Source organism: Pygocentrus nattereri, chromosome 29 (genome assembly GCF_015220715.1).
Source record: "Pygocentrus nattereri isolate fPygNat1 chromosome 29, fPygNat1.pri, whole genome shotgun sequence".
In the NCBI taxonomy this organism is placed as follows: Eukaryota; Metazoa; Chordata; class Actinopteri; order Characiformes; family Serrasalmidae; genus Pygocentrus; species Pygocentrus nattereri.
In genome coordinates, this window is record NC_051239.1 from 19,505,487 (window position 1) to 19,526,733 (window position 21,247).

At 37.6% G+C, this 21,247-nt stretch overlaps 1 protein-coding gene across 3 annotated transcripts in view; it reads right to left on the reverse strand.

The window, feature by feature from the left end:
• cacna2d3a (calcium channel, voltage-dependent, alpha 2/delta subunit 3a) overlaps window positions 1–21,247 on the reverse strand; it is a 338,457-nt gene that overhangs the window by 993 nt on the left and 316,217 nt on the right. For all 3 annotated transcript variants that reach the window (XM_037536196.1, XM_037536195.1, XM_037536194.1), the window contains 3 exons: window positions 18,199–18,313; window positions 3,850–3,962; window positions 1,606–1,688 (listed from right to left, as the gene is read on the reverse strand). In XM_037536196.1, coding sequence (XP_037392093.1) covers window positions 1,606–1,688; window positions 3,850–3,962; window positions 18,199–18,313 — 311 coding nt within the window. The remainder of the gene's footprint in view (window positions 1–1,605; window positions 1,689–3,849; window positions 3,963–18,198; window positions 18,314–21,247) is intronic.

Consider the following 21,247-nt stretch of genomic DNA (forward strand, 5'->3'; position numbering starts at 1 on the left):
ATAAACTATTACTACAGTTCAAAAGTTTGGAATCACTTGTTTTCGCTAAGAAAACATTTTTCAGTGCCAAGTTCATTTTTTCAAACCCTCCTCTCTGCAGCACTACAGTGCATTTTATCATCAAAACATCAATCACAGCACAACTGTCGATCCACTATTGCATGTAAATCTATGATGCAGTGCTTATTTGCTCTGTTGTTTTGTTTTGAATTGTAATTTGTTACTCCTGGGCTGATCATCTAAACAGTGCTATAAAAAGTGGAACAGGGCAAAAGTTGATTTGAAGTGTTTTTGTGGTTAGAACTGATAAAATACTGACCGTTCATCTGAAGTTTGCTGCGCAATTTTTCATTGAAAGTGACTGAATTGAATTTTGTTTGAAGTCACAGAATAGGTTTGTCTTTACTACACAGGAACAAATCAAGTAATATAATCTAATAAATCCAGTATGTATATATTACATAATGTAGCAAAAAATGTAAATGTTAATGTTCACTCTACCTGACCTGCACATTCTCATCCACATCGCACTTAATGTCCTCTCTTTCTTATACAATTAGGAATCAGTATTTATTATCTACTGGACCTATATTGCACTGTCCATTCTGAACAAAATAACTATATAATAATATAGTTCTAATAATAGAAGTGACCTGTTTTTTAGATGGTCATTGTCAGGGTTGGTCTTCAGCTCAAACGGGAATCAGCTGTGACTGGACCATTTCAGTCAGCAGTCATCATTAACCATAATCATTAATTGAGCTTTATTTGTTGTCCAATATAATATTTGTGAGTTAACAAATAATTTGCAGCATATTTTTATGTTAGACGAGTTCAGTGTAACAGTGTACGCAAGCATTTGCAAACCGAGTCACAGATACTTGGTTTTGCTTGCATGAGCAGTGAATTAGAGAATTTTGGAAACTGTGGTCACTGAATGCAGTCAGTACTCAAGCAAGGAAAGAAAGGTTCATGGTTTGGTTGGCTTGGTTTAAATCTAGTGTTCTTGTGCTAATTGCATGAAGAGTTTTGAAAAACACAACCCAGGACTAATAATGCTTGTTATCAATAACAAAATCTGTCATTTTATATACAATACTTAGATGTATAAGGTAGATTTTAAACTACAATACCAAAAGGTAGACCTTGATGTTTTAATCTATATTTCAAGTTGGGAAAAACAAGAAATGTGAACATTTAATTACCACAAGAAATACAAGGTTTTTTGGCCATTCATGTATCAATCATAGTTTCATTCTTGACTTTTTATATAGCTTTCTCAGTCGATTTAGAAACATTCACTGCAAAAATGAATTCTTAATTCATTTAATTCTTAAATAAGTTCAATTGCATAATAAAAAGCCCACAACATTCTCAAAATGAGGAATATCCTATATTTACTAAATGCAAGTTAATTTTACTTGCCAAGGTGCTTTTTTTGCAGTAATGATGATTTTTTTTTTGCAGTTTTCATATATATTGTATATACACTCTATAGCTCTGTTCATCATCCTGGTCTATACTTTCATCTGCAACAAAATGTGATATTAACAATTGCAAACATTAGAACAGCAGTAAAGTTGTCTGCTAAGCTTTTTGAGGTACCTCAGGATGGAAGGGGTGGCATGTGTCTGGACGCCTCCTGTGTTTCTGCAGCTTCAACCGCTCACATTTCAGAGATTCGTTATGTGCAGCAAGGTTAAGCAAAACATTCATGCAGCTGGTAAGCACTCTAAAAATGTATTCCACCAATTTGCATTTTCTAAGGAAACCAGTTGCTTACACGCTAAGATGTGTGCAAACTCCACGTTGCAACATGACAGCTTTTATGCTAAGTTAGACAACAGTAAGTAATTTAATGCTACTCAGGTCCTAAATCAGCTAGAACTGCACGTGCATATTTACCATTTCTTGGCTCTTCGAATGACACACTCAGACACATGTCAGCAGAGCTGACAAAGAGCAGCTTTAGAAAGCAATGCTGTCAGGCTTTGAGCATCAGAAACAGACCGGACCCAAATGAAGCCACCCATATGAGCTTTTTTGTCAACAGAACGTCTGGTGTTGATCACTGGTCCATTCCGGGCCATTGTGAAATGCAACATCTGTTTGGTGCTCTGCTCAGAGAGACAGAGAGAGCACATTGTATTCAAAAAACCTCAGCGTCTTCGGTGATGGAAATCCATGAATTTCAGCACAAACATCTTGCATGCTTTTCATCTCCATGCATACAAAAAGGCCAAATAAACTCTCTCCAAAGAAATGCAGCCACAAATTAAAATCCTACCTTTTTTTTCCCTTACCCCCTTCATATTGTTCTCTTTATGGGTCAGATGAAAAACATAAATTTTAACGAGCATAATAGGATTGGCACCCCGGAAATTTATGAGATGGAAAAAAGAGAGAAAAAGTAGTTATGTGTATTACATTAATACATGAAAGGACACCACGCTGTAGTTCTGGAAACTATTTAGTTCGAAGTTTTTTTTTTTTGTTTTTTTTTTTGTTTTGCCGATTGTGAATAAGAGGTAAACCAAACAAACCAAGACAGAGAAAAACAGTCCTTGGAGCAGCTCATGCTGGAACAATAAGAGCTATAATGAAAACCTGCCCATCCCTGCTGACAGTTGGCAGGCTGGGAATTCAAAGAGCCTACATTACGATTTTATTACTATTGCCATTTGGTTGCAAATTTGAACTAGCTGGTGGTAAATTACCTGATAAACACCAGGCATGGGGAGATGGTAGCGCAAAATTTATACTTCAGACTTGGATTGTGATCACAATATTACACAACAGCAATCAAATAAAATCTTCAAAATCCTTATGAAAATCAAAGAACAATGAAAAACGTCCATCTCTACTGACTGTCTCTTCTAGTTGGCAGTAATGTGTGATCAACTCCAGAAGATCTTTGCCAAACATCTCTGCTCCAAAACAATAAAGCACTTAATGCACCACAAAGTTGCGCTTTGGCATATGAAATATGAAATTAAATTCTGTGAGTTTACTAAGAATCTAAACATACATAATGCGTAATAATATCATGTAGGATGACTGCCTGATGTATGATTTCATGTATAGTGATTAAAGCTGTGTGTAAAAGATTCTCCACAAGGTGGAGCTAATAGCACTCAAATCCCACAATATCAGGATTTCACGAAAGTTTTCATGTACATGAAGTACAGTTTTTGTTTTTGACAGTTTACTGTAAATGTTGAAGTGAGGTAAGAAACTTTTAACTTTCTAACTAGCTGTTCTAGACCGAACAGCTCAGCAGACAGCTAACAGGCTAAAAGACTACTCCAATAATAATCACAGTTAAGCTTTACTAGAGAATATTCACTGTAAAATTGTACCCACAAAGTATGAAATATGCTACTGGAACGTTAGTTAAAAGTCTCAAATGCTTCAGTTTTAAACACAGCTGGCCTAAGCAGTATTAAATGCAGTGTGAGAAGTCAATGTACACAGCTGCCTTGCTAACATAACATTGGAATTCACATAGAAGCATTAAGGTTACCAATAGGATTAGCATTGTCTTTGCAGTGGTACACTTCTCTAACACATTAAGAACATGGTTTGCATGATTTCAGACTCTTTGAAAGGCTCTTCACAGTAAGTTGTTGCTCAGTTAAGCCATTTCTTGATTGGCCTTAAAAAAAAATAAAAAATAAAATAAATAAATAAATCACACTCACCGGTTACGTGATTTATTGCCAAAACATCGGTTCCTCGATTATTAATATACTCAAAAGTGACACCCTTAATAACATAACATCATAGCCTAACCTTCTACCATCTACTATGCAGCGTTTCCTATCTCTCCTTGCTTTTCTAAAAGGATATACATGATTTCGATGGGGTCCATTGTGATGGGTCCAAAATCCCTGCACGTACACTTGTTGTCCACCACCACCATGAAGAGGTTACTGCTGGGAATTTGTTGAATGACGAACGACCTTGAGAAGGCAAGAGACAAAGAAGAAAAACACAAATAACGCGACGTTTCGTTATGCATGTGTTTCATTAAGCTATTCCGATTCAGCTTGTACTGTAAGACGTTTTAGGCACACGCCAAAAAGATAACGTTCCTCTTCAGCCACCTCATCTTTCAATTTTCTCCTGTCTCTCTCACACACTTTCACCCACACACACACAAAATATTTCAAACAGGCCGAAAGGGTGTGATGTGTATGTGTATTAATGAGTTTGAATGTGCCAAGTGGACCAATAGGCCTCTACGCTTTGCTTCGCTTCGCCAGATGTGCTGCCATTGTTTCATCCTCACTCACCACTTTTATCAAACTTTGCAGAGTGAAGCCAAAGGCTGGCCAATGAAGTGTTGCAAAATATAAAACATTCAAAAAGGGGGGAAACAAATTGGAACCACACTCAAATTCCAACTTTTTTTTTTTTTTAAACAAGGATTTTTTTTTTTTTTTTTATAGGTTGGGGAGATGGATTTTGAGCTGAAGTCCACATCTCTGATTTATGCACCTCTGTGAGACTTATGAGAAAGAAGGGTATAGAGGATGATCCCGCTCTCTTTCTTTATCTCTGTCTCCCTCTTTTTCCACAGTGCGTGTGATTTATGGCCCTGCCCGTGGAGAGGTTTATCGCACATTTGGTGGATTCTTGTCCGCTCGACTAGGACCTCAGCACAGACGCACTCAATCTATCCCAGATACACACTGTCTGGGGCAGAGTGGCTTGATATAATCAAAGAGCCAGTTGTCTAACCCAGACTATCTAAATCAAGCCCAGAGATGCACTCACATTTAATACGTATTGTCTTGATTTAGCACAGGGCATGAACTCTTTTTCCTTAAACAAATACTAAAGTCAAACAAATACTTTCTTGTTGAGATACTGATGCAGGTCCAGTGCTCTATCAAACCAGATGTCTGTCCTGTTAGACACTAGTGTAAATTTTTGACATAGAATAATCTCCAATTTGCAGTTTTTTGGGGTTTTTTTTGCTGTTGTTACAGAGAATTTGTAGTGAGGAGAACTGCTACTCAATAACGCCTCCTAAGCAAGCCCAAGAACTGAGTCGGCTGTTGTCACATCACTGTAGGGTCTTCATAACATGTACATTTAATAACATATTTGTAAATACGTTATTATGAGGCTGCATTTTTAGAAGAGCTGTTTGTAAAGAGAGCCGTGTAGCTGTTCATGTTTGGAACCGTACACGTCTCCTTAATATAAATATGATATATGATCCTTTAAGTCTCTGCCTCCATTTTTGGAGGGAATGATGCTTCACAACAGCATTAAAAATAAACGTCTGCTATTTAATCTCTTTTACTTTACAAAACAGGTGGTCATCTTGCGATTATTGGCATAAGCTGTTTATAACTACTCAAGTAGTCTCTATGTAGACTCAGAAAATGAATAAAAAGACGGCAGAAATGTTGACATTAAATAAATGAATGGTGTTGAATTTAAATAACCGCTTTATGCAAAATGGACAAAACAGAATGAATTTCAAGGGAGGTTAATGATTTATTTGGATCCAAAGAGAATTCCATTCCAATGAAACCCCCAAAAATTATATCAATAAAATGTTTTAATTTTATTTCATCGACAATTGAACTTTGAGGTATGAGGTATCAAAGTCTGTGTAGACTGTCTTTGCTCTTTTTGTGGCCTGAATGTTAAGGTTGCACAAAAACCTAGTCTTTGGAGTCTTCAAATAAAGTGTTGCCAAAATGTAGGAAACAGAATTAGCATTAATATTTGTTTGTAGAGGGCTACAAATGCAATAACATTGACAAAGTATAGGCATTTCAGCACCTAAACGTTCTGCTTTATAATAAATATTTAATCAAATATCAAATCTAGACATAACAATACCGATTCTGATACCATCGTGTCTCTCGGTTATAAACCGTGAAACCACACTGTTACTGGTGAAGTTCTACTGAAATCCACTATGAAGTATTTCTAACCCGTACCTCGTTGAAACAAGCGAAGAAAATCTTCAATTTCAATCCACACCAAATTTGTGTTCTTAAACTAGAAGAGTAGATGTTTTACAGAATATCCTGCACATATTCTTGATTTACAGAAAACAAACAAACAAAAAAAAAAACTACTCTGTCCTGATTTTCTTGACATTAAACACAGACGAAACGAAGTCAAAGGAGCAGAGTTGAACTTGTTCACACAGAATGTAATCTGAATGTAAATGTCAGTCATTGTGAAACTCTCTATGTAATAAAACACGTAATTATATGATTACATTTGAATAGCACGGCAAAACAAAAGTAACCATTTGTAAAACAGTAAGTAGCCATTTGAAGTAAGAAATTACTTTTTCCGGAAAATGTGTCACAGCGCTGTCACTTGTCAGCTAGCAGATCTGAAGAAATGAAGCTTCGCCCACAGCGTGGTGTGTATGTTCCTGTCCATGTTGGTCTGCCTATTCAAAACTGAAAAGCCACATTTGTCCATTTCCATCAAACCTGTGCGGTTACGAGTTTACATGCTCACTTGTGGTGCATAGTGACCTAGAATCTTCTAACAAACCTGACTTCCAGCCCACCCAGGAACCCCCGGTGGCCCCATCTTTGTCCAATTATCAGCAAGAAAATAGAGCAATGATTAAATAACCAAATATAACTGCTGCCTGGATTCTAGGAAATGTATTAAAACCAAGAAACAAGAGTATTTCGAGAACACATCACTTTCAGTCAACACTTATACCTCACCTAACCTAGACCAGACCACCAACCACAAGCCAATGTCAGCCAACAATAATCTGACCTTGCTTTAACCCAAAATAACCTTGGGCAAATTGTATTCAACCCATTCTACGTTCAAAAAAAGCCTTAAAAGGCCCTACAAAGGGCCTGCGTAACCGGCATGACTTGAAATACCCAGCAAAACAGTCACTGAGACCGGCCTAGGATGGATTTTGGTTCATTTGGATAGGGAACAGTCCAAGTCCAGCTCAACCTCGCAAAACTTGATTGAATGGAGACCTACAAAAAGCCAGTCCAACTTAATCAGACGATATAAAGCAGAGACTAGGAGTGCTGGCCAGAGGAGCGTGTTTTGGCGGGAAGGGATAAACACACTTCCCACTCGAGCAGTGGCTGGCCTTGTGCTCCAAATTAAACACACACACACACACACACTCACACACTCACTCACACACACACTCACAAAACTGTCCATGCTGTCAGAGACATTAATGGTTGGTGAATGAGCCAAAGATGAAACACAAAGCAGATACAGGTGAGATGCAGCAGAGGCTCATTTACAGCTCTTTTCATGATGTATTTATCAATTGGCCTTTACCACTTCATTAATGACTACAGTTCTCTTCCATCTGATTCTCCATTGTAGTCATAAAAACTGCAACCATGTTTTAATTTACCGACAACCTAAAAACAGAAAAGGCTAGAGTTTAAAATATTTATCCGGCTGTATTCTGCAACTGGGTCTGGCTCACATTTCATGTTTGTACACTCACAGCCTGCCTCACACTTTTAACAGATTTTAGTCTGCAGTTATTCTTGCTTTATTTTTCCTTTCTTGATTCTTCCTCTGTACTTTCACTACCTTAAAACAGTTTTCATTCTGGCACGCTGAAGTCACCCTCTCAGGTGAGCTACACAGGACCCATGCTTGTGAGGGAAAAATGGGAAATAAACAGCGAATTGACAGGAAAGTCAGGAAAGTGTAATTTACTGTCGCCAAAAGAACATTTCATTAATGCTTCATGGTACATTATATGTAACAGATCATCTGTAAAAAAAGAGATTTAGTAAAAACAATAAAGGTGACTTGCTATACTAGCACAGCACAGAGTAAGAGCAGAAGATGGAAAATTTATCCAGACTAAAATGTTTGAAAAATAAATTGAAAAATAAAGTTTGATGAATAAATTTGAATAACGTTGAATTTAAACTTAATATTGGGCAGCTGATTATGTATGTAAATAGCATATTATTGAATATTTTTTACATATATATCTGTGTGTGTGTGTGTGTGTGTGTGTGTGTGTGGATGATCATGGGCAGGCTTGGGTCAGTCTTGGATAGATGGTTGAACAATTTTGGAAAAATACCCAATTGCAATTTTTGTGATTGATATTGTGTCTACAATTCATTGTGATTCTGTGATTATATTCAAAAAGGAAGATCATGCGGACTTTGCTTTAACATGACAATGACATGTTCAGAACCAGAAGCTACAAACTCTCTGCCATGGAACCACTACAGCAGCTTGTCGTGACTTTCCCGTTCTTTAGACAAATATTCAGGAGAGGAGAATGAGTTTTACAAACTTTAACTGAATAAAATTCAACACGTATAGCCGCTGTTTATTTTTAATGATTTCTTTGCAACGATCATATGTGCAACTTTCTAAAACGGTGTTTTCTGACAATCCGACACAACATCAGTTTAGACATCGACAGCTGCCATGTCTCACGGAACTGGATCTCTGAATTTTACCTTCAGGTTTGGAGTTACAACCAGGATAATGACTAGAGCTGTAGGCTCTAGATTGACAAAGCACTTCTTGTAAGGCGCTCTGGATAAGAGTGTCTGCTAAAAGCTGTAAAAGTAAATGTAAAAGTAGAAGCATACGCAGCATTTAGTGTTAGCTTTTAAAAAGATCAGGTCATGGGTTTGGTCTTCTTTGTACTATCCATGGCTTCTGTTCATTTCCCCAGCACTCAGGGGTCCCCAACACTTAGTTCCTTTTTCTCTGCTTAGAAGTAGGCGTGCATATTTAGTATCCACTAAGATCAATGTTAACCTTATTTTGTTCTGAATTATCAATGGGTAAACCTGAATTTAGTAAACACTAAACACTACAACTAGCCTACATTCAAACCTATGTACCCTTGGGGTGGCAGGAGCCAGGCCATTTATTTCTGCCTATCCTGACTTGAGCGTTGAGTGTAGTATACCAGAATGCCAGTTAGTTGTCTTGTCACGTACACAAAACATTAACGTTTGGTTGCTTTTGATTGGTCTAACTTATCTACAGGCAGCTCGTATGCCCCACGTGTTTAGTTAAATGACTCAACTTAAAATTTAGGCAATGTCGTTGATAATGTAGACACTAATTAAAATTGCAATTTAAAAATTGTGCTCCTTCAAATTCAGATTTCAAGCGTTTTTTAGTTAGATGCTTAGTTAGATGTTCTCTGGTCAGTTTTGGACTTGATAATGATATGGTTGGGTTCAGACTCAAAGCACAATGCTGTGGGGGTCAAGCTCAGACAGTAAATTCTCAGACTTTACCATGAGCACGTTTAGACTCTATCAAACTGAGCAGCATAATGCAGACATGATCTATCTCAGGACAACTTTGTCAAACCTTCTCGAAGTTAGCTGTGCCCTTTTTAAAAAACATAACCCAATACTAAACACGCAGCACATCTCTCCAATTTCAAACACCATATATAAACTGTATATGCAGCAGAGTGCTTCCGTCTAAGCCAGGACATCAGGCACTTAGCTTTACCTTAAAGCTCAGATATAAACTTAATACTACTTCATCAAAGGTTCATGCAGAGCGTTTAAGCTAAATTTCAAACATCGTAAATACGTTCAGCTCTGCATTTGACCCAAGGATTCTCCTCTCCGAAGCATGACCTCAGCTTTAACTTAAAACTGCAATATAAACTTTATACTACTTTATTCTACAGTAAGGCATAGTCCTAAAGCTAAAGTGGTCCATTATGGTCTCATTTTAAACATAGGCTGGCCAAGGCCCTAAAACATGATCAATACTTCGCATGGAGACTGTAAATCTATATTTTTGGGCTGGATCAGAGCTTTAAGGTCCGAGTTAAAAGTCTCTCTGCACATTCCTCTGAAAGGCTGAGTGCACTTAAATCGGGTTTATAAATGCTGGTGGTGGAGGGCTGATGTATATCATTGTGATAGGGGCACAGCGGCTGTAACAGAAAGTTTATACTGCTTGTAAAAAGGCTTTGATGATAAACCACCCACATCCCCCTTCTGACTGCACTCTTAGGGGAATAAGGACAACCAAGTGCACAGGTTTGTGACCATCATGTGCCTCAGTGGCCTTCAAAGTGGGCTTCTGAATGCATACACGCACACACGCACACACACACACACACACACACACACGCACGCACTCACGCACACGCGCACACACACGCGGGTTTATTTTATACTTTGTCGGGACGTGGGGTCACAGCAGTACGTCACATGCATGTACTGAATCACTGTTATAAGAATATATCTCCAAAATTGAAACCTTTCAGGAGAAGAATAAAAGATTGGTAACGTCACTGTATCTAACACGATTTACAAAAAAAACTCGGAGCTATAAAGCTTTGGTGAGACAGTGGTAATAGCATACAGCAAGGTTGTATGTCAACCTTTTGAGCAGGCAGCACAAAATTTTGTAGCAAAAATACAAGCAAGGCAGAAATGAGATAAAAACAATATAACAATACTTAAACAATCCCAGTAAGAGGAACAACTTGTCATTTTAACTGTGAATAAAAACAGACACAGCATGCCAAAGGTTTGAATTTCACTTTTTTGTTCATCACTGAGAGAGAGGAAGCCTACACCAACAGGAGCTTCGTATCACCAGTACCAAAAGAGTTAGTGAAATATTTTATTACCTAAAAGTAAGCAGCATAATGTTAATATATGATTTTTAATTTAGTTTAATTTTTGATTGTCTTTTTTTTTTTCAGCTGGCACATGGTAAGTTAAATTACCGCCCAAAACTAAACAGCTTTTTGGCATCTCACAGCTCTGCGAGACTTTGTTTACAAACATCTGGATTTGTTCTATAGTCTCAGTTAAATGAGAGACTACAACTACAATATTAAATTTGGGCAGTGGATGTTTGATATTTAGATATGTTTGATATGTCACACCATTTAGGATGAAAAACACAATTAACTGACTAATAATTGACTATGAGCACTAAGACTGGACAAAATATTTAAATGGGGATAAATGCACATAAAGGACCTTCAAACCATTGCTGTAGCTTTTGAGGAAACATTTCCATTGTTTGTATCTGCACCTGTATAGCACCTTTTTTGACAATGTAGGAGAAAAAAAATTCCTATGAGAACACAAAAAAGTCACATGTGCAAAAGACCTTTTTTTTAGTTCATATAACTTTTCAAAAGCTAATGTTTCAAAGAGAAAAGACAGGCTGTTTGGAGTCAATATAACTGAATATGGTACTATATTATTCCCTAGCCAAATATACTGAGGCATATAACTGAGGGTACAATATTACCAATATTGCCACACTGTACTGCCCTGGTAAGTACATGTTTTTGCCATTTTTCAGGTTTTGCCATAATTTGAAAATGCCTGTTACTCTTTACACTCTTTACACATGTAAATTTCATAACAAATGTAAATTTCATAAGAAACGGGCCAAAAGAAATGGCCCAAAATTACTTGGAAAAAAGTCTGGATCCATTGAATTACATTAGAAGGACAGTTGGTTTTTTCCATCTCCTGTAAAATTACCATTATGGAGATATGAGGTTTTGTTCAGACAACAGTGAGCTAGCTTAGGCCAATCTTATCATATATATATATATATATATATATATATATGATAAGATTGGCCTAAGCTAGTAGGAATGCCCTTCCACGTTTAAACAATGAACATAAACAATACAAATGTTAAACAATGTAAATGATGAAGTCAGGGCTGTTTCATTGGCCCTGCTTTTCTCTTTTTTCCCTACAAAGTCAGCACATTTTTTCCTAAAAAGGCACAAAAACAAACACAGACACACACACTTACTTACATACAGTCTGAAAGGTTAAGACTATAAAATAGGAACGCTTTGCTAGACAAACACACTTAACCCTTCACCCATGCAGCAAGAGTCACCGGAAAGCATGAAAAGGAAGAAGCCATAACTAACAGTGTATTTAGAGTCTAATTTATGTATTTATATTCACCTCTGACTGTAGTTCAACCCACTACATGTTTGGCAGAGTTAAAGGCCCAGGCTCTAACCCTCTTTGAGAGCCGCACACATGAATGCACACACCAGCACGGAAACACACCAACACACACATACACAGGCAGATGGCTTTAAAAGGGTTCTGGGACTGAGCTGTGATGTCTGACCACACATTAAGAATGAGATTAGACAGAAGACTCTAAGGACATACACATACACTCGCATACACACGAAGGCGGGTTCAGCAGAGCTGGCTGGCCACACAGTGTGAGAGTGTGTGTGTGTGTGTGTGTGTGTGTGTGTGTGTGTGTGTGGAGAATTACAGTTCCACAAAATCAATGTTACAGTCTGGACCCACACACAGAGCAGCACACTCACGTAGCCTCAAAAATTCACCCCCTCGCATTCATTCACATACACACACCACTAAATGTCACAGACTCTATCCCAGTCATAAACCACTGCCAAGGTAGAGCTGTGACACACACACATACACACACCATTCATAATCTACAGGCCTAATCAAACAGAACTATTACTCTCATCAAAGCCTGAACTTTTTCAGTGTTTTTCTTTTTTTTTTTTGGCTTTATTTAAAATAGCAGCTGCCCTTAACATTGTGCGAACATTCAATCACATGTGGACCAACATAACTGGAGTAAAATCTTATTAGTGTGAATTAAAGTTAAGGACATGTTTTCCTTTTGTTCTGAAGTGTTGAAGATATTGTTATGACACACTGGATTGCGTGTAGAAAACTGCAAATTTACTCAACAGTCTTACTAAAATAAACATATTGAGCGTGTTCAACATTGTTTGTGAAACTGGGAAGGTCATTTAGATAAGCCCGATCTGCAGTTTGACTTTTGAGTTTTTGAGTTTTTGATTTTTTTGTTGTTGTTAAAATCGACAAACGTCGTATTACGGCATAAGGAGGAGAAAAACATACTGAAGTATGGTTTGCACGTGTTGCTGAGTCACACCCTGTACGGCCTGAACAAATCGTTTAAAAGTCAGACGTGTCTGGTCAGATTTCAGTTGGTCAGCCCACGTCATACATCTTCACACATTAACATCACATGCACAAACTCAAAACGGAGGCCCAGGTGTAAAATCAACATTATAGCGATGGATGGCAATAGCGGATAATTCACCTTCACTCTCGGAAAATCCTTCACAACGTATGAAGAGAGTTTTCATTGAATGCTCTCACAACACACTGGAAAACGCCAGATTCATCCACTCGAGGTCACAACCCACTTTACAAAATGTTCTTCCACATGTGGTGTGCGATTGCATATTTTTACCAGAGAGCTCTCCGAAACTCCAGATCTTATGTAGTGCTGTTTCAAGAAAAACAAGCTTTAAAAAAAGAGATTCACAACAGTTTTTCGACATTTAAATAGCATAAGTTTGAACACTTTTACATTATGTGCAGTTTTTTTGTCACTGTCTGATTAGCTTCTGATTAGACAGGCACAAATGCACAAATCCAGTGTGATCCCCTGGAATGGCTGATCCTTCTTGTGTGAGCCAACTGTCCATTATTTGGTGTTCTTTAATATTGCTCATGTAGTGCTACTCTCAGCATGGAGGTTAATGTAGCCCAAATGTAAGCAGCTGAACGTCCATTCATTACATCACTTGTAATTTTAAGTTGTAATTGCTTTCAAAGTTTAAATATATTGACTTAATTACATCGTGTGAGCGAAATAAACATTTTTATTCACATTAATTGAAAATATTTGTGTTGTACTTGCGATAATTTAAGTATTATGCAATACAAATACACACACACACATACACACAGAGTTATATAATGTAAGACAATGGAACCAGAATGTTTTCCAAGTCATTTGGGGTAGTTTCTTTTGGTCAGTTCATCATCAAATTTACATACAATCTAAATGCAAACAGGCATTTTCAAATTATATCACAACAAAAGCGGAGAGATGAGGTTTTCTTCCGACAGCAGTGATGTATACATACACGCACACACACACACACACACACACACACACACACACACACGCACACACACACACACACTCACACACACACACACACACACACACACACACACACACACCTGGCAAACCTCCCTTCATTGAAGCCCAGTATTATTTGTACTTGTCATTCAATACCTGGTTTGACTAATCAACACTTCTTTGTGTTAAATAAGGTGTACTAGTGTAATAACCATGTAATATCCATTCGAGGACTGGTGGCATCCAAGAGGAATATGAAAATATACTTAGTTCTTCAAACTAGCTCACAAGATATGAGCAACTTTTTTGAAAAGAGATTCTTGTTACTTTTTACTCTATTATTGTTTGCATTTATTTTATGATGTGATTTTAAAATGATAAACATTTCCTACGACTCTGAACAAAAAGAAGAAAAGCTTTCATGATTCAAAATGAATAAAATATATTACATCCACAAAACTGCTTTCTTTAAATGACATTTTAACAAGAATTGTATTCATGCATTACATTTTCATTTGAAACCAAGTCAAACAGTACAATCATGTTGATTCAAATCACTTTTTTAATGAAGAGGGTTCACTTTTATGTTAAAAACTAAACTTGAATTAAGTAGAACATGAATTTAAAGTCATCTGTGATCCCTCTCTCTCTCTCTCTCTCTCTCTCTCTCTGTACTGTACTGTCAGCAGTGTTTAAAAGAAATTCGTTCCTAATAGAGCCAACAGTATGAACTCTCAAACACCTTTTATTCTGCAGATGTATGTGTCTGCGAGTGTGTGTGTGTGTGTGTGTGTGTGTGTTTCTAATCAATTTCCTTCATCCAAACAAGATTAAGCTAATCTTAGCCTAGAGGGCAGATACACTTAACCAGATTACCTTGATTTTAGAGCTGCGTCATATTGTACGGGCCTTTGGGAGGTCGAGCGGATGCAGGCCTGTGAGGGCGGGGCTTTTGGCCGGCTTTTGACACAGAACTTCCATTGGCTGTAAATGTGTGAACGTAGCTGGGCTGGCGGTCATGCTGAGCTGTGGTTTACCGTAGGCAGAGAACGCTCTGTGCTGAAGCCAGATGTGCTCTTTGTCGTTCGAAAAAGCGGACCGAATCATTGCTTGCGGTGGCCCTGGTTGGAATCTGGAAGCACAGAGGCGCTCCTTCAAGAGTGGCTGCTTTACACTGCTTCACTAGCAGCGTGAGCTGGGGACCCCGTGTGTACCTGTAGGTGCTGCATAGGCACTCACCACTAAATATACTGCTTAAATCCACTAAATATACTGCTCACTAGAAGATGGAGGACACCTTCCCTTCTTAGAACGGCTTAAATTCAACATCCTATTAATTTGAGCTTTTTTTTGGGTGCGATTAAGCTGAAACTGGGTGTCTATGTTGGGACAAAAGCTCATATTTTCAAAGTGTGTTTTCAACTTTGACTCTCAACCTATTTGGTAGAATTATCCTTATACATTAAACATGCTACATCATTTCACCACACAACACAACATTTATGACGTTCATGCAGAGATAAATCAATTGTTATAATGCGCTTATGTAGGTGTCGCGTAACCTTATGAACCCTGTCCCACAGTAAAGTGTCTTACTTTGATAGTAGTTCAATTATTTATAGCAGTTACAGAAGAGCAAATCTTAAGATTATTATCTGAAGGCTAAGACTGAAGTTTTCAAACATTTAATAACCAGCTTTTTGAAAAAAATACAGGCTGTCACTTTTCAGTTAAGTAAGAAATAATAGCTGCAAAGGCTTGGCAGTGATAAAACAGACATCTGTTAATACTTTGGGCATTTTTGGCCAGACTCAGTTTCGTGTTCTGTCAGCTTCTACTACTCAAGAGAAGCTTTTGCATAAATAATGATTTGACAGTTTTCTTTCCTCAGCAATGTTTAAACGCTCATACTGAAAATCCTTTGCACCAAACCACCTGAAAGGTTCAAGCGCTGACGAGTGCTGACTTCACAAAGGTGTTACAAAGCATTAGGAATGGAGCACATGCTCATTTATATTAAAGTATTTTAAATAGTTGGAGTTTGGGGTTTGGAATCATCTGTTTTATTAATAATTGTTAAACAATAATAACTAATAAAGTGTGGCTTTAAAATGCCATAAACTAGAGACCAAAACTCAAACAGATTCATAATTGACAATATATTGGGTACAATGACAAGTTATGAAATGCTATTAAAGGAATAGCTACTTGACCTGCAAGATGTGGCTGACACTTACTGAATATGAGGCACTCTGGATATCAATTGAATTACACATTCATTCTTGAAAACCTTCTCAATTATTTTAGAATCATCTACAGCTCCATTCATCCCTGAAATTTTCTTCATTTTTACAGTGTCCTATAAATTCTCTGAAACCTAGAGAATGTTAATATCATATTAGGATCGTTTTATTCTGGTATCTGCAACAAAACTGGTTTTATATGATGGAAAACCTTTGAACAGCAGAGTAGGTGTCCCCAAACCTCTGATGGGTGGCGTATACAGACCATTCCACTGATTTGTTTCAAACTTCAGTCTCACAGTAACTCATGTTCAGACCTTAGATATTTGCAATGACTGTGTTATGATCTTAATCGAGATAGTACCAAGCTAAATATGTACAAAATCATCATTTAAAGCAGTGGTCACCAACCCAGCTCCCGGAGACCTATCTTCCTGCTGAATTCAGCTCCAGCCCACATTCTCATACTCCTGATAGTACTGATTACATGGACCGATGATCTGGGTGAAGTACGTTCAAATCAGGCTTGTAAGCAGTCTTCAGGAAGGTAGATGTCCAGGACCAGAGGTGGTGACCACTGATTTATATGGTATTTTCTATTGGGAGGTGGCAGTCCCAAAACCAACCCCTAAATTTAAACTTGTAAAAGAATACTTATTTTAAAAAAAGAAAAAAAAAAGAAAAACATCTTTATTATTTTGAATATTTAATTTTGTCTAAAGTGAAAGATGTAGATTTATCATGGGTTTAATTTGGCAATTTAAAAATACCTTCAAAAAATTTTAAAATGCTATGTCCCTGCATGTCACTACAGAAACACCAAGAATCTCAGTCCATAGACGGGGCCTCATTTTGGCTGCACCCCTGCATCCATGTCCATCACGAGCATCCCACTGTTCTCAAGTAAATGTGTGAAAGTCTGCAATTAAGTAAACTTATTTGTGTTGAATTAATTACTTTGGGTTTTGTAACGACTGTATTGGTAGTGACAAATCTAAATGTTCAAGCATTTGTTTTATTAAAATAAGACTTTCATGCTGATTTTAGTCCAAGTCCGTTAAAAGTCTGAAATGTATTTTCAACTCAGTCGAACCAATTCAGTAGAAAGATCTGGTTAAGTCAGAATATCCAGGACGTTTTTCTGAACGAACTGCGTAAGGAGATTGCTTAATACTATGAAAAATATATTAATGAAAATCACAGTAATTTTCTGTCATTATTTAAAGGAATTAACTTCATTCTTTCCCCTCTTTCTTCTCTCCGTACTTCAGCGCTGCCTCACACTCGTATATTAAACTACTATAGCAGTTTCTTTCCAAATCATTTCTTTAATAAAAACATGTGTCTTTTAATCATACTGTAAAGCTATCCTCTGCATTTCTGTGTTTTGCTTTTTCTCTGCGCAGTCGAAGCAATAAAAATGAAATATGGGCTGAATTGGGACAAAAGTGGCCTGTTCGCTTTGAGCCTCTGCGCTGAAAAAACAACCTCGGCGTTCAATTTCTTGGCATCTCGGCCCTCGACAAGTCCAGCGATCAAGATGTCAGGGCGAGTTAATAAAAGCTTGTTATGTTTATTATATGGTATCAGTGGAGGTGTTGTGTTTTAAAGTGGAAGTCCGTGTGTGCAGACAGGGAAAAAAAGGGTAGTGGATGTTTGGGCATATAGGTGTATAATATTTCCACAGAAGAGGTCAGAAATCACAGCAGGAATACACAAAGACAAACTGTGGCTGATACCATTTGAGACAGTTAAGGCTGATGCCTCTAAATTGAGGTCTATAGAGGATAAATAACATAAATGTGCACATAAACACATACACACAAGAAATCTGCGGGTTTGGGGGAGGGGGGGTGGTACAGGCACGTACACACACACACACACACACACACACACACACACACACACACACACACAAGCTAAGAGACTGGCATATTTGAAATTCATAATAGACATTGTCATAGTCAATGAGATGCCATTCTTTTTATGCTTGTTTAGAATTTCCACCTACTTGTTGCAGTCATCACAGCCAATGTTCCCCGTGGTTTCCTTAATGGTTCTCTCTGAGATGAATGCTGGGTATTCAGTATCGCATGGAACCAACATAGTCCGACCGTCTCTCTGGGCTTGAATGACAGACAAATAAATAGTTAAATAGATAGGTAGACTCAGAGAGAGGGAAAGAGAGAGAGAGGAAGAGAGAGAGAGACAGAGAGAGAGAGAGAGAGAGAGAGAGAGAGAGAGAGAGACACACAGAGAGAGAGAGAGAGAGAGAGACAGAGAGAGAGAGAGAGAGAGAGAGAGAAATTATGTGACCTCAAGCTATTTTTTCTGGAAATGGGAATATCAGTGTCTCAGGCAATCCATCATGCAGAAACTGTTGTAAGTATATGACAACTGAACTGATTTCATTGCCAAAGGCTTTCACAAGCATGTTTGTTTAGTTGTGACACCACCTAGTGCTCACACAGGTAACTACAACCAGCTGAGCTCACACTCTGCCTTGGTATTCCTCTTTGTGTGTGTGTGTGTGTGTGTGTGTGCGCGTACACTCGCAATAGTCTGATTCTCCAAAACATCATGCATATCATGTAAATAAATGACATAAGCTAGCCTACACACTGAAGAGTAACAAAAACTATTTTATAATATGTTAATGTGATGTTATTTATATACATTTATAATTGTAAATACACACACACACACACACACACACACGCACACACACACACACATGCTAAGCCTCTTTTCCCTCAGGGTTGGGGGTGCTGGAGCCCATCCCAGCGGTCATTGGGTGGAAGGCAGGATTAATTGTAAATAGACAACTATAAATATTACTAACTATATATTAATAGTAATATTAAAGTAATAACAAAAATCAAAATAATGAATAGTATAATATTATTTTAGATTTATAAATGTGCATAAAATAAATTCATATGTATTTCATACAATACTAAACCACAATGTTATGATATTTATATTATACATTTACTATATTATACAGAATTACACATTATTATTATTATTATTACTATTATTATTGTTGTTATTATTATTATTATTATTATTACTATTATCTATTTAGTCTTTTGCACCATAGTTTTCACGGTGCACTCAGACAACCCATTCAGCAGCACCTCTTAAAAACAGGCCTATTCAGAGCTTCTTTCACTTTATTAGTAAAGACACAGGGTAAATACTTTCTATAAGCGGATTGTAAGAGAGGAAGGAGGCTTAATTTCAGATCTTTAAAGGCAGCGTTGTCTCACTGTACAGTCGCCACGTTCCATTTGAATTGCGGCACGGATTTGTTCAGCTTGGTGAGCACGGCAGATTTGTCTGGCTGTTGGTTTTATTGGTCCGGATCATATTCCTGTATTGAACTCAGGTAAACCAGCGCAGTAGAGGTAGCCTGCAGCACAGTGAAAAAGCCTCTTGAACTGGGCTTTGATCACGTGTGATAATGAACGCGGCTCTGAAAACCACCGTCTATAATCTCCTCAGTTTGCCCGGTGATGCAGAATTTACAATTAACTGTAGCCTACATACCACCGTTGTTTGGAGTTATAACTCATAGATCATGGTTAGGAAAATGTGTTTAACTGCAGCCTATGATGTGTTTGTGTTGGAGCAGAAACTACATGGGATTTACATAATTTATAATAGAGATATGTTGTAGGAAAGTAACGTATTGGCTAAGTCGAGATTCTTTGGATTTATTGATAGTTTAATGCTCCCCTTGTATACCATTTTTTAAGGCAGCGAAACTAGCTGAAGGGAAGAAAGTGACGAACATGCTGTGAAATAAGTTACGGCTTAAAGTGCTTCACCTTGGCAGAAACGTGTCTGCATTATTAAGAAGCGGATATTGCTTCTTAAAACACACTTTTCACAGATCATAAAGTGTCTCGCTCGGCAGCCACCAGAGCCACACACACACGCACGTGTACAGGTCAGCTGAGGTGAGGCATTCGACATTGCTGCCCTTTTGAATTTCCTGTAAGTGAATTTCTGAAATCGTGACGAGCTGAAAACAGGCCAGCTGATTGTGTGTGCACATTCCTTTTGGACTGACACCGGAACAATGTCTACAGTGACAAAACAGTGATGGCTAAAATCTGTGCTCTCTTATTTCACAGAAAAATATCAATATCTCTAAAACTGAAGAACTTCCATAGCCCGAACATGTCGGAAGTTATTTTACTGTGAGTTACTGCTTTAGTTTGCTATACTATTCAAATATAATTACCAGGGCTGTCAAACCTAATGCATTAATAATGTGCTAATAGAAAAACTGTCTATTTATTATTTCTTTCTTTTTTTTGATACTGCTAAAAGTCAATTTTGTAGTTGACAGCACACAGCTGAGCTGAATCACGATAGAATCCCCGAGCATAGCGCTCTAGTTCAAATACAGCTTTTAAATGGCTTTTAAAATGCTACCTTCAGAAGACTAGGCTGGAAAGTAATCAACGAGTAGCAAAAGCAGCAGCAGAGTGGAAAGCTAAAGTTCCTCTGGATAGCCTCCACTGTTAAAAGAGCTGTATGAATGAGAGAGAGAGAGAGAGAGACCTATAGTTACAGAGGGGTTGAACAGTTGACAGATCATCCAGTGGGAAGACTTGGGTTATCTGCTGTGAACTCAAAAAAATGACTGACCAGGTGGCCAGGTAGGGGCCCACCAAACATTTGTGCCCAAGGGCTGATAACTTGATGTGTACATTCATTGCTTTGAACATGCAGTCATTGTTGCTTACTCTTATGAATTTCAAGTTTAGGTTACTGTGTTCATATAATGAAAACAATGTTATTGAATTATTGAAGGTAATAAATATATATTTTATTTCATGAAGCTTATTTAAATGTTTTGTAAAGGGGAAAAATCTTTTCACAAGCTTTTAGTTCATTATCACTCTGCGAGTGTTGAATTTGAGGCTCCAGTTGTGGTTAAAAAGATCTGGCTGCATGCTCTTTTACCACAAAAGCTGTCATAGGCTTTGTGAAAAATGTCACAGCAAACATTTAACTTCGAGGCATCGAGTCATCCCAGGTAAGAC